General features: G+C 42.6%; 1 protein-coding gene across 1 annotated transcript in view; it reads right to left on the bottom strand.

Moving 5' to 3' along the window:
* The window catches only part of negr1 (neuronal growth regulator 1), a 95,138-nt gene extending 76,499 nt beyond the window's left edge, over window positions 1-18,639 (bottom strand). The window contains 1 exon segment of the mRNA XM_008328974.3: window positions 18,342-18,639. Coding sequence (XP_008327196.1) covers window positions 18,342-18,511 — 170 coding nt within the window. The 5' untranslated portion in view covers window positions 18,512-18,639.
* Between the last annotated feature and the right edge of the window lie 446 nt (window positions 18,640-19,085).

Genomic DNA, 19,085 nt, shown 5'->3' on the forward strand with positions numbered 1-19,085 from the left:
GAGCAGGCACCGCAGCAGCGATAGCAGAAGCAGCAGCAGCAGCAGCAGCAGCAGCAGCAGCAGCAGCAGCAGCTGATGTGAGGGTGATATTAAAATGTTTTACGGCCACTCGCTCCGTGAACTGTGTCGGGATCATGGGACAAGAAGTAAAACTGATGGAAGATGTGAGCTCCTAGAGAAGAAGAGGTTGAATGATGTGGTGTGTGTGTGTGTGTGTGTGTGTGTGTGTGTGTCCGTCCCAAAGAGCCACAGAAAGAGGAGAGACTGACGTCTGCATGTGTGTCCACCAGACCAGACTGTCTCAGGTCTTGAACCTGAACCTCCGTCTCAGTCGTTCAGTTACAATAACTAGTAAAATAACTACTCATTAACCAGGTTGACTCAACCTTAAACTACCACTGTTTTTACCCCCGAGGCCTTCGCTGACGCAACCAAAGCTAGGACACTGGGCCTGGATGGTACCGACCCTGACGCCCCCTGGCTGCAGGCAGGAGTCCTGCAGGGCACTGCTCCAGCTTCAATTCAACCAAAAATAAAAAATATCAGTTAAAATATTTTTTGTGGTTTTTAATGGGAACACAAAAGGTGTTTTCATCCTCATCTGCTGTAATTTAAGGATGAAGCCCTGGAGCATGTACTCTGGAGGAGGAGGAGGAAGAGGAGGAAGAGGAGGAGGAGGAGGTGCAGATCAAACTGCTTGAGCTTCTCATTTATTCTGTGTTTCGACGCAGCCACATTTATATATATTTACAAAGAGGTTTTAATCCTGTTCAGCTGAAATGCTGCTCATTTACGTTAGACATTTATTGAAATAATTCACATTTATTTAAACAAAGCAAAGAACAAATCTGTGAATTTCTATTTGTTTTTTCTTTAAGTTTTGTGGTATCAGTAAATATCTGTCGTTGACCTCAGGTTCTGACGTCATAAAATAATATAAAACACATCTGGTGCAGAAACTGCTTCTTATGTATTTTTAACAACTTTCTGTTAAACATTTATAGTTAATGCTTCTATAACTGACTTTGTTTCCTTTTCAAACAAAGGAAACGTCTGTCTTCTACTTTTGTCCTCGTACAACAGTACAGTACAGTACAGTACAACACAGTACAGTACAGTACAGCACAGCACAGCACAGCACAGTACAGTACAGGACAGTACAGCACAGTACAGCACAGCACAGTACAGTACAGTACAGTACAGTACAGGACAGTACAGCACAGTACAGCACAGTACAGTACAGCACAGCACAGTACAGTACAGTACAGTACAGCACAGCACAGTACAGTACAGTACAGCACAGTACAGTACAGTACAGTACAACACAGTACAGTACAGTACAGCACAGGACAGCACAGTACAGCACAGTACAGTACAGCACAGCACAGTACAGCACAGTACAGTAGCGCGTACACAACATGGAAAATGTCTAAATGTTGTGGTAAACATCAAAAGCAACAAGGGAGCGTTTGTTAGTGCTGTCCTGCAGGGCTTCTTCTTCACAGCGTGGATGTGTGTTCTGTCTGTGCCACAAATGGACAATCCTTCACTGTCACGGGACGTTTGAAACCGATAGGTTAGATCACATTCATCATCCTGACGGAGGGAAATAAGCAATTGCCACCGCACTTAACTGCTTTCAGACATCTGCAAATATTGGAATAAATACATCAGGCCCAGACAAGGCTCCTGTGGGCGCGCTCATACTCTGGATGGCGTTTTCAAACAGTCTTATGGCGTGAACATAAGCAGGTTTGAAGAACACGTTCTCACAGCAGTCTCTCCACTCTCTGCCTTCACACATTAGAACATGAGAAGGTTCTTCATAGTAAAGTCTGAGGTGAGGTCCAGTCAGGGAGGTGGACGGACGCGTCATCATCCTCTCAAACATGTGAAGATCACATGGTGTTTGTTTGTGCCGTGGAAAACAACAATTTAATGAATCGCTCATCTGTTTAAAATGCAGAGCCGGTGTTGGCAGAGACCAAAGAGCCTTTGGTTGAGCTCATTGTCAGTGCGTTTGGAGAAGACGTCACTCAGTCAAAGGTTCATCCTGCAAATGCTTTAGTTTGTTATAGTGACGTAAGACGTTTACTTTTTAATACTAGAGGAGCAGATGGAGTCCACTGATGTAAAACAGTTAAAGGAGCATTCTAGAAAGACGAGCTGCACCGTGACCGAGCCTTCAGTTCACTGAAGTCTCCACAGAATTGTACAGTATTTCATTCTTTTCCCAGTACAGCCCCCCCCACCCCCCCCCCACCCCTCAGAGAGGTCATTTGCATCAGTGCAAAATGAAACATTTATGGAAATATTGAGTCAACCTTAACTCGAGTTAATGTATAAAAAAATAACATTTAAAGCAGCAAAATTCAGATCCATTCTAATTTTTCTGCCTAATTGAATTAACACCAGCAACTGTTTTCCTTTTGCAGACAACATCCACCTAATTGCCATATGTCACTGAAACATGTTCAAGGGCAACGGCGCTCTTCCAAAGGCATTACCTGATTGGCACAGAAAGATATTTATCGCCCTGATGTTTTTATCCGCGCCCTGTTTAATGATGGATCTGGGCCCATTTCATCTGCACCAATATGCCAGTCGTATAAAGCAATAACAGAAGAATGCATGTCTGGGCTAACAGGTTCATTAAGCCCGTGTAAACTGCCGTAGCATCTGGGGCTTTAGCGTCCTGGCAACCTCAATAATAATGATAAAAATGAAACACGGCTGAGAATCAATCTGGTGCCGTTCTCGTTTCTGTGCCTCACCAGCTCAAACTGCTCATTACTGACACTGCAGCCGGTCCAACGAGCCAACGGCAAATCAACAACCACTCCTGTGTCGCCTGGTCTTTGGACTCACCTGGTTCACAAGGACCATGTGTGTTTCCTGTTCATCATGACAACTGGGGGTAAAAACTGTGACAAACCAGTGGAGTAACCCTGGTGACATTTATGAAGCTCGACCTGTGACATGTCTGTTTTTGTTTTGTTATCAGTTGATAGAACGTGCAGTTACTTGGAGTCGGCCGCAGGCTTCACTGAATAACCCCATTAAGGAAAGTGTTATAAAGGAAGGTGCCGCGGGGGAAATATAATGGGTTTTCCCATCGACACGTTTCCTGTTTGATGGTAGAGCGAGCCTTCCTGGTTCACAAAATGGTCAGAAAATCACCGTGGGCTGGATAGAAACGATTCATCCCATTATTTATGAAAATAGGACAACATAAATGCTAATTATTCATGACACTGTAAACATGGAGCAGCGTGTGTGGCTTGGTACCACGGCAACGCTGCGGTCCAATCCCGTTCCTAGTACATTCAGGCCGCAGCTCTGTACGTCAGAAGCCAAATTAGATCCAGACCATTAAAACCACGGCTTAATGAAAACTATTTTTAAACACAGCACAATATGGATGAACGGAGCTCTGGTCACTGGGGTTTGATTAGATCCTGTAAGACCAAGTATTACTTTATAGTTTAAAGATCATGGTATTCAGCCTCCAGTACCAGGTGTTTAAATACCAGCTACTGAACAAGGCAGTAAACCAGTACTGGTACTGCATGTACCAGTACTGGTACTGCATGTACCAGTACTACTGTTCCTCTCTTTCTCCTACCTGGTAGCTCCATCTCTAACATTCTTCTACCAATGTCTCCACTGTCCCTCCTCTGCACATGTCCAAACCATCTCAATCTGTCTTCTCTGTCTTTTTCTCCTAACCTTCCTGTCTGTGTTGTTCCTCTAATGACCTCATTCCTGATTCTGTCTATTCTTTGGTCAGTTAAAATCTTTGAAAAAACATTTTCTTGAAAATTTTTTAGAAAAAACATTTTTGAAATTTTTTTTTTTAAACTTTTTTTTGAAAAAAAAAATTTCTTTGGGAAAAATTTTTTTTGAAAAATTTTGAAAAAAATGTTTCAAGACATTTTTTTTTTGAAAATTTTTTTTTCAACTTTTTTCAGGGGTTGCTACAGTGAATCATTGATTTCCATCTGTCCCTGTTCTCTGCATCTCCTCCTCTGACTCCAACTATCTGCATGTCCTCCCTCACTGCATCCATATATCTCCTCTTTGTCCTTCCTCTCTTTCTCCTACCTGGTAGCTCCATCTCTAACATTCAGAGATTACAAACTTTGACCTGATTGATGCTCCCAGAAAAAAACAGGATGTGTTTCGTTAAGGCCACTAGGGGGCCACACCTTCACGAGCCTAGTAACCACTGGCCTTGACAACAAGATAGGACAGTTTCCCATCCTGTAGGACAAGTACTGACAACTATGTCATTCATCACTGCGGCACTGAACCTTCCAGCCGGGTCAGAAAACCCCGGCCCGTGGTCTCCTTATGGTGGACACGTGCACATGTACACACGTGCACACGTGCACACAGAGAACGTTGTAGCAGGGAAGTCTGGCAGTATGGTCTTTTAGCCTTTAAAGGATGGAGCAGAATGTTCTTTTTTGTCAGCATTTAATGATGTATGGAGCTCCACAGTGTTGGAGGAGATTGGAGTGTCAGTCAAATCCTCGCTGCTGCTTTACTTTCTCCACAATAGAAGTCAGATAGCCAGCACACACACATATAGGCAAATACACACCCGTGTACACACTTCTTCACAAACACTTTTCAAACAGGAGTGCACAGACACAATACCAGAACACAGTTTGTCCCCCTTTCTCACGGCGCTTGCTCGCTCCATCTTTTTTTTCCCTCTATTTTTCTGCCTGGTCTTTGCCAAGATAGTCTGCAGCTTCAACGTATTACCTTCTGTCAGAAAAGACCTCAATTCCCCGAGGTACACACTAACAAGATAGCAGGATCCCTCCTTTCACCGTGCAGGTCAGCACTGCCCTTCATGACTGCCATTTAAAGAAGAGGTAATTACTATTATATCCAAGTTAAGCTCTCGCACTGATTCCTCCTACTTTGTATTTGAAGGGTAGATCGTACGATTTAACAACATGTAGCCGTGAAGTTCCACGTCCTCCCTGATACTGTCATCCAACCAACAGAGAACACGTAGTGTTGCCTTCATTTACTGTTGTAACACAGTGTGTAAATCACTGTGGGCTAATAAAGAATAGTCAGGCAGTCAGTCGTTAGAGAAGACTCCTCTGTTGATGTAATGAAAACCATTTAGCAGTTGTCCTTTGATTATTGTCTTCTTATCATCCTCACTGCCCAGAACCAAACAGGAAGTTGAACCCTGAACCCGTTCCTGTCATTCCTTCTTCTCACCTCAGCACAATGTCACTGTCTTCAAACGTGTTCTTCAGCTCATGACCCCGTGTCCTGTCATTTATCCACTACTTCTGCCTCATTTCTATCTTAGTTCAGTGTAAAATCACCTTCCAATGATTTACTTCTGTCTCTGCTCTCTCTGTGAACAGGCTTTTTATCTTCAAGTTAACATTTAAAATCAAACTCCAAATGCATCACGGTCGCCTCACAAAGAGTCATTTGATGATGAAACAAATTAATTAATGTGTCAAACTTCATGTCACTGTAAAGATCATAACATACTGTATGGATGGGGGTGGGTTTAGTCTGACAGTTAATACAAAAAATTGGTTTGTTCATAGAAATGAGCTGTCCTTGAGTTCAGGACATTCTAATTTCTTCAATTTGTTCAAATGTTTCAATGCCCTGATCTGATTCACTGAAATCTAAAAAACAAAACATGACAAAACTGTAGAACCTTGGAATGTAGATATTACAGAGTGGCTTCATATGTTAACGATTCTGAAACCAAGTACAGATTAAAATCAATTCACATTTGAAAAGTGGTGTTTAGGATAGAGCTGTATATTATAGAACTAGTTCTGGTTAACTAGAACTAGTTACCATCCTTATAGTGTCAGTCTACTGAGTAACACTGTCCTGACTCTGGCTGCGTTAAAGTAGCTTCACTCTGTGTGTGTGTGTGTGAATACATTACAGGTTTTCTCTGAACCTCCGAGGATATGAATCTGAGAGAGAATAAAGTGCCTTTTTTGGCTGCTGAATCACCGGTGCGTTGAGTTGCAGTTCTGTCTGTGGTTCCTGTCAGTGACTGGACTGTGTCTGTCGTTCTGTTCCCGCCTGTTTATTCCCACAGCCTCAGAGTGATGATTGATGACACGCCTCTTCTGGGGCACATGTCCCTGCCGACGTGCTCTTGTGCTGCTACACTTTTCATTACTAATTGGGTAACCCTGAAACCCCCCCCCCCCCCATTGTCGGAGGTGAACCACCGACGATGAGATCTGATTCAACGCTGCCAAAGAGCCCTGCAGCAAGTCAGCAGTTCATGGTCCACTTCACTGTGCAACACAGGTTTGATCCCCACGAGCCACCGTATTGACATTAGATAAAAACCTGCCGATGCTCATGGGAGAGAGGAGCAGTTTACACTGTACAGACGCAGCACGGGGTCATGACCTCTGTAAACGGACCGACGCCTGATCGGTCCGTTTGATTGGTTCCTGTCACAGACCGGACGCTGTCAATGTTTGGTTGTCCTGACTGACCCGTGACATGTACCTGATGTACTGATGGGGAGGGATTTGAACCGACAACATTCAGATGAAGTGCCTGGCTCAAGGACACGTCAGCAGTATCGTCAGCACCTGCATTTGAACCGGCATCCCCGGGATTATTAATCTGGTCAGGGTTAGTGCAGCGTCATCAGAACTTCAAACAGCCGCTGTGATTGGCTGATGAAGGCCTCCTCAGAGCCTGGGAACAATGAGGGTTGAACACATCCAACATCCAACATCGCTCTGGTACGGGTTCTCTGCAAGGTTCACATGGCTGATTTATACAAATGAGGTTGGAGGGAATGAAACGATGAAACTGAAGTGACTCTACGTACACAGAGGGTCAGATAGTGTATTTGTGTGTTGGAGAGGGGGGAGGGGGGGGGGTGGGGGGGGGTATTTGAGCTACTACTCAACTGACCAGGGTTAAAGTGGTATTTACTCACAGAGTGACCATACTGTATGTGTACTGTATGTGTACTGTATGTGTACTGTATGTGTACTGTATGTATATATTCTTACAGTATGAAGTCATCAGAGAATTCTATTTATACTTTAATGTTTTTGTTTAATTGCTCCTGGTATACCAGCACTCTGTGATCTACTGGTAGGTCTGGTAGGTCTGGTAGGTTATTGGACACCTTCACTGTCTTCACTGAAGTATTTGAAGTTCAGATTTACTTATAGTTTATAACAACTTTTGGACAAAACCAAAACCATTCCTGTCTAAGAACTTTTTGACTCAGCCTCATAATCTGCTCCACTAAATTCACTCTTAAAGTTTACCATAAAAAAGTCGTTTTTCTTTCCTCCGCCTTTAAAAAAAAAAAAAAAAATTCTCCAGATTCCAGTTTCATTCCTCATCCTCTAATTAATTGCGTTTCCATTCTTTTATTCTGTGCCTTATTTTCTCTCCTCCGTTTTTGCTCTCCTTTCATCTGCAGCGTCTACTCCTACTCTGTGTTAAGGTTTAAGTGTCTGTGGGCCAATAAACAGTTTAATTAGGACCTGCTGTTTCTTTGGTGTCAGAATAAAGGAGGAGAACCTGGTGTCTGGACCAGGAGGCTTTGAAGACAATATGGACCAGAACACCTGGGCTTAATCACTGAATCCTGATGACAAACCTGGGCGTCTTTACGGCTAATATCATCATCGTCTCCACTAGGTTTCCACTAGTGCTGAGCTCTATATTCATTAGTGAAACGGATGTAAAAATGAAACACGTGCTGCTGCAGCAGCCACTTGATGTTGAAACGACGCTTTAAAAAAGATGCTTTTACTAAGATGTGCAGTAAATGTTCACTAAAAGAACTGTAATTCAGCAAAAGGTCGAGTGAACGGATGGAAAAGTCTAAGTGTAATTAGTGTCTGCTGTGGCCAATCAGGACACTGGCATGAAGTTAATGAAAGAACTCCACAAACCACCGGCGGAACTATTGATCCGACCAAATCCCCAACTCCATTTACATAAATGTGGCTCTGAGTGAATAAGAAGCTCCACTGTAGACTGTCCACTTCACTGTAGACTGTCCACTTCACTGTAGACTGTCCACTTCACTGTAGACTGTCCACTTCACTGTAGACTGTCCACACTCAACAGTGGACCAATAGTGGACCAATGTTGGACCAACTGTCCAAACGTGTCCGTTTGTCTGCTCCACAGTTCCTTAGTTTTCATGGACAGCTGAGTTCCTGACCTCCTGACCTCCTGACCTCCTGACCTCCTGACCACAGACGGGTCTCATGTCTGAAGGGTTTTATCTGATACTCAAAGAACCCCCTCAGACTGCTGGTCTTCTGGATCAGTTCTGATTGTTCTGCATGGTTGTTCACGTTGTATTTAAAAAGCGACCTTTGTTAAGACTGCAGTTTGAACGGTGTATGACCCTGACGTGACCTTCACCTCCAGAAGGCTACACCTTTCTATGAACACTTTTAAAGTAAAAGGCTACACCTTTCTATGAACACTTTTCTAGTAAAGTAACTACTGAAGTACCTGGGAAAAAAAGTCCGTCTTCACAAACTGCATCAGATTTCTTTCCCTCTGTAGTCCCTACAATCAGATCAGCTGCTGATGCTTCTTCAGCTCAAGTCATTTTGTTCCCAGGAAAGGAATTTCCAGAAAATCAGAAAGATCAGCAGAAGCCTGAGAAACAGTGATCATCAACACGTTACGATGTCAGAAACAACACCATCTGGTCACAGTCCTGTGTGAAAGCAGTCATTTTAAAACCAACAGTTTCAGTTTACACCACATTAAAGTAACTGTTTCTGCTGCACCACGCTGCAACTTTACACTGAACAGGAAACAGAACCAGACTGAGAAACAGCGTCTTCTACCTTTTTCTTTTTTTTCTTTAGTTTGAAACGCACCAACGTGCCATCAAAACCAAAACGACACATTAGCATCTGCAGGTTGTGAAGAGTCTGGAGCAGCAGCAGGACAAAAACAAAACTGACGTTGTAGAATTTAATATCAAAGTTTGACTGATGCTGTTTAACAGTGGCTTCTGCTAAATATTGAATGTAATTACAGTTGATTAACAACTTTGAATCAATGTCATTATCTTTTTATAAGCTTCATGTTTATGTGAACATTAAGACTTCCTGTTTTTATCGTCTTCTGCTCATTTGTTTTCTTCAATTATCTCTGTGATAAATAGAGAAAATATACAGAGAGTTTGTTTACATTTGTTTCATTTAAATCTTTTTTAGAATGAAATTCACTGATAAGTTAAATTAGTTACCACTTAATGCTGATTAACTGGAGATTTTAATCATATTCTATAACGGTAACTGGATTATGGAGAAAAAAAAACAGACAAACTGGAAAATTACAAAATCCAGGAAAATTACACATTGTTTTTTTGTGCATGTATTTGAATAATGTGTTTGACTTGAAGAACAAACGTTGGCAGTATTTGACAATGACAGTACAGAATACCTACTAGAGTAGTAGTAGTCGTAGTCGTAGTAGTAGTAGTGGTAGTAGTAGTAGTAGTAGTGGTAGTGGTAGTAGTGGTAGTAGTAGTAGTGGTAGTAGTGGTAGTAGTAATAGTAGTAGTAGTGGTAGTAGTAGTAGTGGTAGTGGGAATAGTAGTAGTAGTAGTAGAAGTAGTTGTAGTAGTAGTAGAAGTAGTAGAAGTAGTAGTAGTAGAGTGGTAGTAGTAGTAGTAGTAGTAATAGTAGTAGTAGTAGTAGTGGTAGTGGTAGTAGAAGTAGTAGTGGTAGTGGTAATAGTAGTGGTAGTAGTAGTAGTAGTGGTAGTAGTGGTAGTAGTAGTAGTGGTAGTAGTGGTAGTAGTAGTAGTGGTAGTGGGAATAGTAGTAGTAGTAGTAGAAGTAGTTGTAGTAGTAGTAGAAGTAGTAGAGTAGTAGTGGTAATAGTAGTGGTAGTAGGAGTAGTAGTAATGGTAGTAGTAGTAGTAGTGATGGTAGTAGTAGTAATAGTAGTGGTAGTAGTAGTAGTAGTAGTGGTAGTGGTAGTAGAAGTAGTAGTGGTAGTGGTTTCTAAAGGGCGCATTGGAATGATTTTGATATTTTTAGGCCATAATATGAAAAGTAGTAGTAGTAGTAGTAGTAGTGGTAGTAGTAATAGTAGTAGTAGTAGTAGTAGTAGTAGTAGTAGTGGTAGTAGTAATAGTAGTAATATCCAGATCTAATCTTCCTGGACTCTTAGTTTGTTACAGATGACTTTTGGAGCAGGAGAATTAGATTAAAAAGGTTTTATTTTATTATTGCATTTTTATAGGGTACCTCTGTGTGCACAGTACTTCAGAGTATTCCTGAGCGTTTCTTCTGGTTTGCAGCGTGTTGGTCAAATACATTTTAATAAGTATAGAGTAAAAATCTGCCGCCCAGCAGGTTCAACTTCAACCGTTTGTTGAACAGTCGATTTAATCTCCTGAGCTCCAGCTTCAAACAACAAAATTACCAACACAGATGGAGAGAAAAAAAACGACAACAAGTAACCAAAAAAAAACAAAAGAACAATTTACTGTAAAAAGAAAAAGTCTAAAACTTTAATTACTTGATAGATTTTCAGTTTCATATTTTTCCTGAACAACTGTCTGAATCAGATGTAGTTGAAAAACCCAGAACATTATTCTCTGACTGTTCTGTCGTGTGCACAAATGAAACCAAAGGAACATCTATTGTCTACTAAACTGCTGAACATGAAAAAAAAAAAAAAAAAAACCCCGAGGTCGATGATGCTATCAATATCAGCGCTCTAACCTTTGGAACCGTGTTCCGTGGTCCCTGAACATTTGAAGTGCTGCGGAGGACAGTTTCAAATTCAACTTGAAAACATCTGTCTCTGTTGTGTTTTTAATGTTCCTGAACTGAACCCACTCATCCCATTTGTCCCCTCTACAAACCAATGTTTTTAATAATTATTTACAAAAATGTGACATTTGGTCCAACTATTTGAAGTACTTATTCATACTGTACATATTTTTTATATTTTTTGTATAAAAAAGTTTATTTTGTGTATAGTATGTGTTTCCAAAACAAAAATAGTGCATTTGAACACTGGATGAACACTGGACGACAGTGGTTTTCCAGGTTTTTCGATCTATAGAATGAATAATAAATGAGACGACTACAGAGTATTTTAATAAACAAAGCCTTTAATCTTTTTTAATTAAGTGAGATGTTGCTCAGTGATCATACGTGAGTCACTGAAGTGACAGAGTGACTGATCACAGTAACACATCAGTATCTGTTCCTTCTTAATCCTAACCTCAGTCTGTTGGTCGTTAAGGCCACTGATGACTTGGCAACGCAGCACAACAACCCACCCCCGTCTGTACCCCGCACCACATCATGGGGGGGGATGTCATTTGTGTGTCAGACTACAGGAATCTGCAGAGAATTCTTAATTTTCTTTCATCTTCTCACCCACAACATCTCCTCCTCTTCATCTGATCATGATCAAACGCACACAGGCTGCCACCAGAGGCACCATTAGCTACCGTACGTGGTTGCACTGCACAGGCTACCACATGGAGGCGCCATTAGGGATGTGTGGTTCCTCTGAGAAACATAAAACAGCTGTGTCTAAACAAGGAAGAACACTGGTTGGTAAATCTCTTGGTCACAGCCCACGGTCACAGCCCACGGTCACAGCCCACAGTCACAGCCCACAGTCACAGCCCACAGTCACAGCCCACAGTCACAGCCCACAGTCACAGCCCACAGTCACAGCCCACAGTCAGCTGACCAGTTCAAACTCATATTTACCTCTGGACTCACGTGGACAGACACAAATATCCTGCATTTTAAACATTGTTTGAACACTAACGTATATATTTTCCTCGGTCTTGAGTTTTTAGAGTCAGAGGAGATTAAGGTTAATTAGCTAAAATCACATCTATTGATTGATTAACCGAACATGAAAAGGCCTGACAGCAACGCGGCCTGACAGCAACGCCACCTTCTCCTCAGGTGAGAAGTGCAGCATTTAATGGAATATGATTCAATGTAACGGTGAGAGTTTATGGAGTTTGTGGAGGAAGTGTGAAGTCTCCTAGAGGCTTTCTAAAGGTGGAGGTGTTCTTCATGCTCATCTAAAGGCTCAGCAGAGCCAGCACCACCAACACCACCAACACCACCAGCACCACCAACACCACGGTGACTGCACTGGTCCTACCATCACTCAGGCTTCAAACTCTGATGTCAGCAACTTTCTTCTTCTTCTTCTACTTTGTGTGTGTGTGTGTGTGTGTAACCTGCTGACAAGGAAACAAAGCAGGATTTTTTATTTTTTTTTACTTGACTTGACTTAACCGATGAGGCACAGATGGGAGTTTGGTCTGAATATCACAACTAATTATCAAGAAACACAAGGAGACGCTAACGCGATGATTAACAATTTAAATTAAAAGGTTTGAGCTTGTTTTTGTGATGAAACAGGAGGTAGTGGCCCTGGACGGTACGACGCAGTTCAACCTCTTCATAAGTGATTTGATCTGATTGGTTAAAAAGCCAGTGTTAAATCAGGAATGATGTCGGGCCGTAAACCAAACCTGAAGCTCTTCTTATGTTTCTAAAAAAAACAATCTGCTTCAAGCACCTTCACTTTTAAATAGCCCAAAAATAAACGTGCTTATTGGCTCTCCAGTCACTCTCTCAAGTTTAATTTTGACTCTTATTGCTTTTCACAACACACAAAAAAAAACCTCTCTCTTGTGATTTTGCAGTAGGATTATTGCAATTACGCTGATGCCTCCAGGCTGCTAACAGATATGTAGCCATAACGCTGTAGACGTGTCGTGATGACAATGTCATAAACTATCTTTAATCAGAGGGAGGGGGCGCTACAGAGAGGAATAAAGTACGCTCTCAGCCAGAGTGGGGAAGGGTAACGGTAACGGTTACACAATCGTGGTTTTACACAAATAAAGTTCAGTGGAATTTTGAAGCAAATTATCTACAAAATAAAAATAAATAAAACAGCTATTTATATTTTTGTTATTAAAACTGCCCCCCCCCCAACATTAACCCTAATACCACAGCCACTGTCACAGTGTTATACTGTTGTCTTTACTGCCATGACTGCTGATCCCTGTTGATGTTAACAGTCATTAAGTTTCAGGTATTTCACCACACAGTCACTCAGTAGCTGTGAGTAATCAAGATTAACTGTGATTGTAAACAGTCATGACTAATTTGTGGTTCTGAAGTGTCATCACGCCTGCCTTACACACAGAAGGTCGTGGGTTCGAGCCCCAGAGGAATAACATAGAGTGAGTGACGTGTCGGTGCTGAAGTGTCTCCTTCTAAACTAATGTCATAATTATTAAACACAATCACAGATTGTGTATCATTGTCCGTGTGGTTACAAATGGAAGAAGTCTGGACTGTGGAATAATGAATGAACACCTCGTCTCATTCTGTGTCAACATTTGAACGTGATGTTGTACCATGGACCGTGTGAGTTTCCCACAGTCAGAGGCAGTTAACTCACTGGATCTGCTACATCACCAATCAGGCTGTAGGAGATTAAAAAGGCGTGCGTGTTCTTCTGACAGAACTGTCTGTGGTCTAATTAAAAAAGTGCTGAGGAGCAGGAAGTGCGGACGATGCTGTTCGCCTTTGTTTATGGACCGTGTTCAGGAGACGTCCAACAGTTCGTCTACCCCCACGTCTGTCCCGGGGTTGGACAACAGGCCATTTAATCTAGATGTTGTCTCTGACACAAGTGCTTATATAAAATGTCAGGACCTTTCACTGCCGTGATGATGACACAGTTGAGGGAAATGATACACGGAGCAGTCGTCGTCCTGATAAGGCTGGAAACGTCCACAACAATAATGTACAGCCTGGTCTGTTGGTCTGTTGACACCAGGCAATGATTTGTACATTTATACCAATACCAGACTTTCAAACGAGTGACAGGTCAATTTTGCAGCCTTACAACGACTGGGGCCGGTGGTGCAGACCCTATGTTGAGCTGCTGAGGGCCAACTGTCAGAGTGGATCACAGATTTGTTGTCTTATTCTTGTGCTGTGTTAGTGAACCTGATTCTAGGTCTGGTCTCAACACATCAACTGGGAAAGATCAGAATCAGCTGCAGAGAGTTAGTCTGCAGAGATAGGTCTAATAATCAAGTCTGGATCTGATTGAACATTTACACCACCGTAGAAACCAACACGTCGGCCTCATTATTCTCTGAAGATGAATCTGATTAAAACCTTTAACACATGAGTGGAAACACATGCACTGTATATTCAACCATCCCACCGTCAGTTCACTTGTCCTTGCTCTAATACACAGTCAATTCACTGTTATTATTTGAAAACACTGCCAACGCTTCAAATACTGATCCAGACTTCGACGACTGACCGTTGATCTGATTAATTCACAGCTGTGATTAATCTGATTGTGTTTTTATTCTACATATATTTTTTATTTAAAAACAACCGCTTTTAAGGTGGAAGTATATAAACAGGACAAACTCTACATCTTGTTCCACTGTTATATTTATCACATTGAAAAGTGATATTTAAAATATGTTTATTGATACGACATGAAAGCTTCCACAGTGAGAACATCATCTGCTTTAAGTGAGTTCATTTTACTGAAGATTTAGGGGAAAAATTATCTTTGTTCAACGTCTTATGGTCATGTTTGTTTGCTTTTCTTTTTGATTTTCATCAAATTCACTTTGTTTCCATCGTTAATGTCCCTTATGTTTAAGTCAGAAAAACAAAGGGAAATTTAAATCAAACTATTTTTCAACAGAGTGAACGACTGCGTCGACTGATTACCACAGATTATCATATGAACCTGAAGACAGAAAGTAGTAAACATGTAGTTCCTCAACATAATAACTGCAGTTTGGACCAACATGATTCAGTAAAACAGCACAAACATCCCAGGAAGCCGGTGAAATGACAATGGAGCTGCCGTTTGGGAGATGCTCTATAATCCAAGGACAGTGACTAATTACCTGCTTCTGGGGTTGGCAACGTTTAGGAATGGTCACTTTTTTTAGCTCACAATCAGCTGTGGGGCACAGACAAATTGTCCTCTGCTGGTCCACAGACTTTAAAAGTCAATAATTCAAAAATTCATTCTTAAAAAACACCTCTCTAAAAATATTACGATAAATATGTTGCTAAAGGAAAAGTGCCGTACAGTTAGATAGAAACAGACGAGTCAGAGCAGGGATACATCCACACGATGTCATGAGCTCCACCAACAGGTGGAGCTCATGACATCGTGTGATCATGTGTGGCTGTAACTGCCCAGTAATTGACCATCATTAGAGCTGAAGTGTTCATTCACTCGCTCAGAGAAAACAATGAGATCATCTACATAGATTTCTACGTGACACTGACCACGACGATGTCCAGCAACCTGGTTATTGAGCCGATTTATAGCACAGGGATAATCTCTGGTCCGATAAACCATCAGGATTCAGGCAGAGCTTCTGTCAGTGATTACAGCCAACAGACCGTGGTGAGTTAAAGCTGTTCTACCGACACTGGTCACATGACATGGAGCGTCATGGTAAAGATGGCCACTACCCCACTGGTGATAACACAGGATTCTATAATAAGCACAATAGGCTACAAGTGATGACGAGCTTTGGCCACTGAAACAATTCAGCTATGAGACAGACATGTAGAAGAAGACGATGATTTAATGTCCAGTTAAAGACAACGTCGACAGAGAGCTGCTCTGCATCTCCGTCCTCAGCCAGATTCTCTGGTCAGGATTGGTCAAACTCACGTTAGAATGAGGTCACACCTTCTCCTCTCAGCCTCAGTGGATGTCTGATATGGTACAAGGGATGATCTGAGTCTAATGAGGCACAGATACTGACAACCACTGGAGTTAACTGACAGACCAATCACCTTCAAGTACAGAACTGACTGAGCACTGAACCATCAAACCCAAACAAACAAAACAGTCAATAACTTTTCAGTTACTGTTGTCCAGGGAACATTTTTTAAACCATTACCAGTGTCAGTGTTAATATTTGTGTACTCACTGTGGCCAAGTACTACTATTATACTGCTACGAGTATAGTAGTAGTACTACATTATACTTTTCACTGGTCTGGATGACTGTTAACTGCTGAATGTTTTCATCCAATTTGATTAAAACAAATCATCATAAATGGATACAACAAATAACAAATCATATCAATAAATAACTTCCAGCATCATTAACACAGTCAGCTGAACAGAGAGAGAGTTTTTCACAGTTTTCTTCGACACAGCGGCCGTAACCACACGTTTGGCAAAGATCATTTTGAAACATTGGAAACACGGTGAACCCAGGAGAACCTCCACGGTGACGTCACTGCTCTGGTGGACGATGTAGGAAGTCTACGACGGTCTGAGGCGCTTGTTCATTAGAAACACTTTTCTAATTAATTTAGCTATTGTGCACTAATTACTCTTCTAGAGGATTCCTCCTTTAGACGTTGTTTTGACTCTGCTCATGTCTGACCTTTCTACAGCAGCTCTAGAAACACCATGTCTATGTGGTCCATCCCTTTGTAAGACGTCTACCATTTATCATCCTTTAGAAACACACACACCGATGCCTCAGTGAGGCCGAAGTTTTTCACTAAAACAAAAGCCAAAGATAATGTCACCTTTGAAAGGTATGGCAGAGAATTGACACCGTCAGAGTCTGACTCCACCTCAGCTGATGTATGTCTTCAGTTTGACTTCATGTTAGACATATGGGGGAACATACAGCCCTATTGATCTACTGTAAACCAACAATAACAACACACAATAACAAATGACATCAGAACTCAATTCATTAGACACAAAGACTACGTTCCTAATTATTAGTTGTGTAATTGTAGTACAAAACATATTAGTATCTCGCCTCACTGCAAAAACAAACGACCAACTTCAGTTCTACTGGTAATGGAAATGAACATTTCATGACTTTTCCAATTTGTTTGGTTTTATAAACGTCACGTATTTTTAACTTCACATCTATGGAATTATAATGACAGAAATACCCATGGACCCTACCATGACAGGATGAACGACCCTACTATGACAGGATGAACGACCCTACCATGACAGGATGAAGGACCCTACCATGACAGGATGAATGCCCCTACCATGACAGCATGAACGACCCTACCGTGACAGCATGAACGACCCTACCGTGACAGCATGAACGACCCTACCATGACAGGATGAAGGACCCTACCATGACAGGATGAACGCCCCTACCATGACAGGATGAACGACCCTACTATGACAGGATGAACGACCCTACCATGACAGGATGAACAACCCTACCATGACAGCATGAACGACCCTACCATGACAGGATGAACGACCCTTCCATGACAGCATGAATGACCCTACCATGACAGGATGAACGACCCTACTATGACAGGATGAACGACCCTACCATGACAGGATGAAGGACCCTACCATGACAGGATGAATGCCCCTACCATGACAGCATGAACGACCCTACCGTGACAGGATGAACGACCCTACCATGACAGGATGAAGGACCCTACCATGACAGGATGAACGCCCCTACCATGACAGCATGAACGACCCTACCGTGACAGGATGAACGACCCTACCATGACAGGATGAACGCCCCTACCATGACAGCATGAATGACCCTACCGTGACAGCATGAACGGACCCTCCTGTAACATTATTCCACATCATGAGGGTCCAGGAATGACCTGAACGATGCAGGCACCCCCTTGTGGCACCTCAGAATAAATCACCAGGACTGTAAGTCACGTTAAACGACACACACACTCACACTTACTAGTCATATGTGTGTGTGTGTGTGTGTATATATATATATATACATACATATATATACATATATATATATATATATATAACAGATATGTGTGTGTGTGTGTGTGTGTGTACGGAGTTACATAACGACTAGGCTCGTCATCCAGCTCGTGATGCTGTCCCGTTTAAAGCTGCTGAAACACTGATAAAAGCACATTATCTCCACGGCCTGATGAACACATTCGTGTAACAATTATAATAAAGTGCGTTATAAAAACTTTGTCGTCGTAAAGCCGAGTTACGGCAGGATCACCGTCCTACGTAGCGGCCGCTGCACTGGCCGACCCCCCGTCAGGCTGAGAGGGAAAGTGACCTATTGTTTGTTTACCACGGCCGCGGCAAAACAACACTCCTCCGTCCCGCACAAACACAACCAAAACAACCGCATTAGAAACCACCAAGTCCGCGCTGCGGGACTACGTGTGTAAGTGCGTGAAACTCTCCGCGAAGAGTGCGAGTGTGAGCGCGAGAAAAGTGTAGTTCGGTCGGCTGGTCTTACCTCAGGAGAACCGTGTCGCCCTGCCTGCTCACCACGTTCTCCACCGAGGAGTAGTCCTCCGTCTGTCCGGCGGGCAAACAGGACGGCAGGAAGCAGCAGAGGCTGAGGATGATCGCAGTGAGCCACTGACCGGAGGCACAAACATCCTGCACCGCAATCATTATGTCCATCACACGTTCGCGTTCTGCCGTCGCTTTTCCCAAAATACCGTATCGATCCTAAAGCACGACGACAGCGACTTGGCTTCGAATTCAAAAAAGTGTAAATGTGCAGGAGAACGACGCTGGTATTCCCACACTTTGCCTCTTCCTCGGAGCTCCCGCTAAGAAACGGTCCGCCGTGTAGTTTCCCCCGGTTCGTTGTGCTGGATGGAGAGCCCACTAGTGTGCAGGGAAGTGTACTTTCAGCAGCGGCTCTCACACCATCTAGTGAGGAAATGTGATGTAAAATGGGAGCAGAGCTAGAAGCACACAACCCCCAGGCTCTGATCCTGTTGCCATGCGGCCGTTTCCCGGGCAACCCTGTCCCGGAGATGGAACAGTAAAACGGGTAAGTATCGATACAACCCAGGAGCAATTAACGGTATCGACTGAAGAATCACCCTCGATTTGTCCCCCCTGAAGGAGCCGGGAAATCAGAGCAGGAGGTGAAAATGGAGCTGATTGACGGTGACGCAGGAGGAGTTTCTCTGTGTCTCCGACAACTGTGGCAACACGACTGCATTAAATGTTAGGGGAAAAACAA

This window comes from Cynoglossus semilaevis, chromosome 2 (assembly GCF_000523025.1).
Source record: "Cynoglossus semilaevis isolate Cse_v1.0 chromosome 2, Cse_v1.0, whole genome shotgun sequence".
In the NCBI taxonomy this organism is placed as follows: Eukaryota; Metazoa; Chordata; class Actinopteri; order Pleuronectiformes; family Cynoglossidae; genus Cynoglossus; species Cynoglossus semilaevis.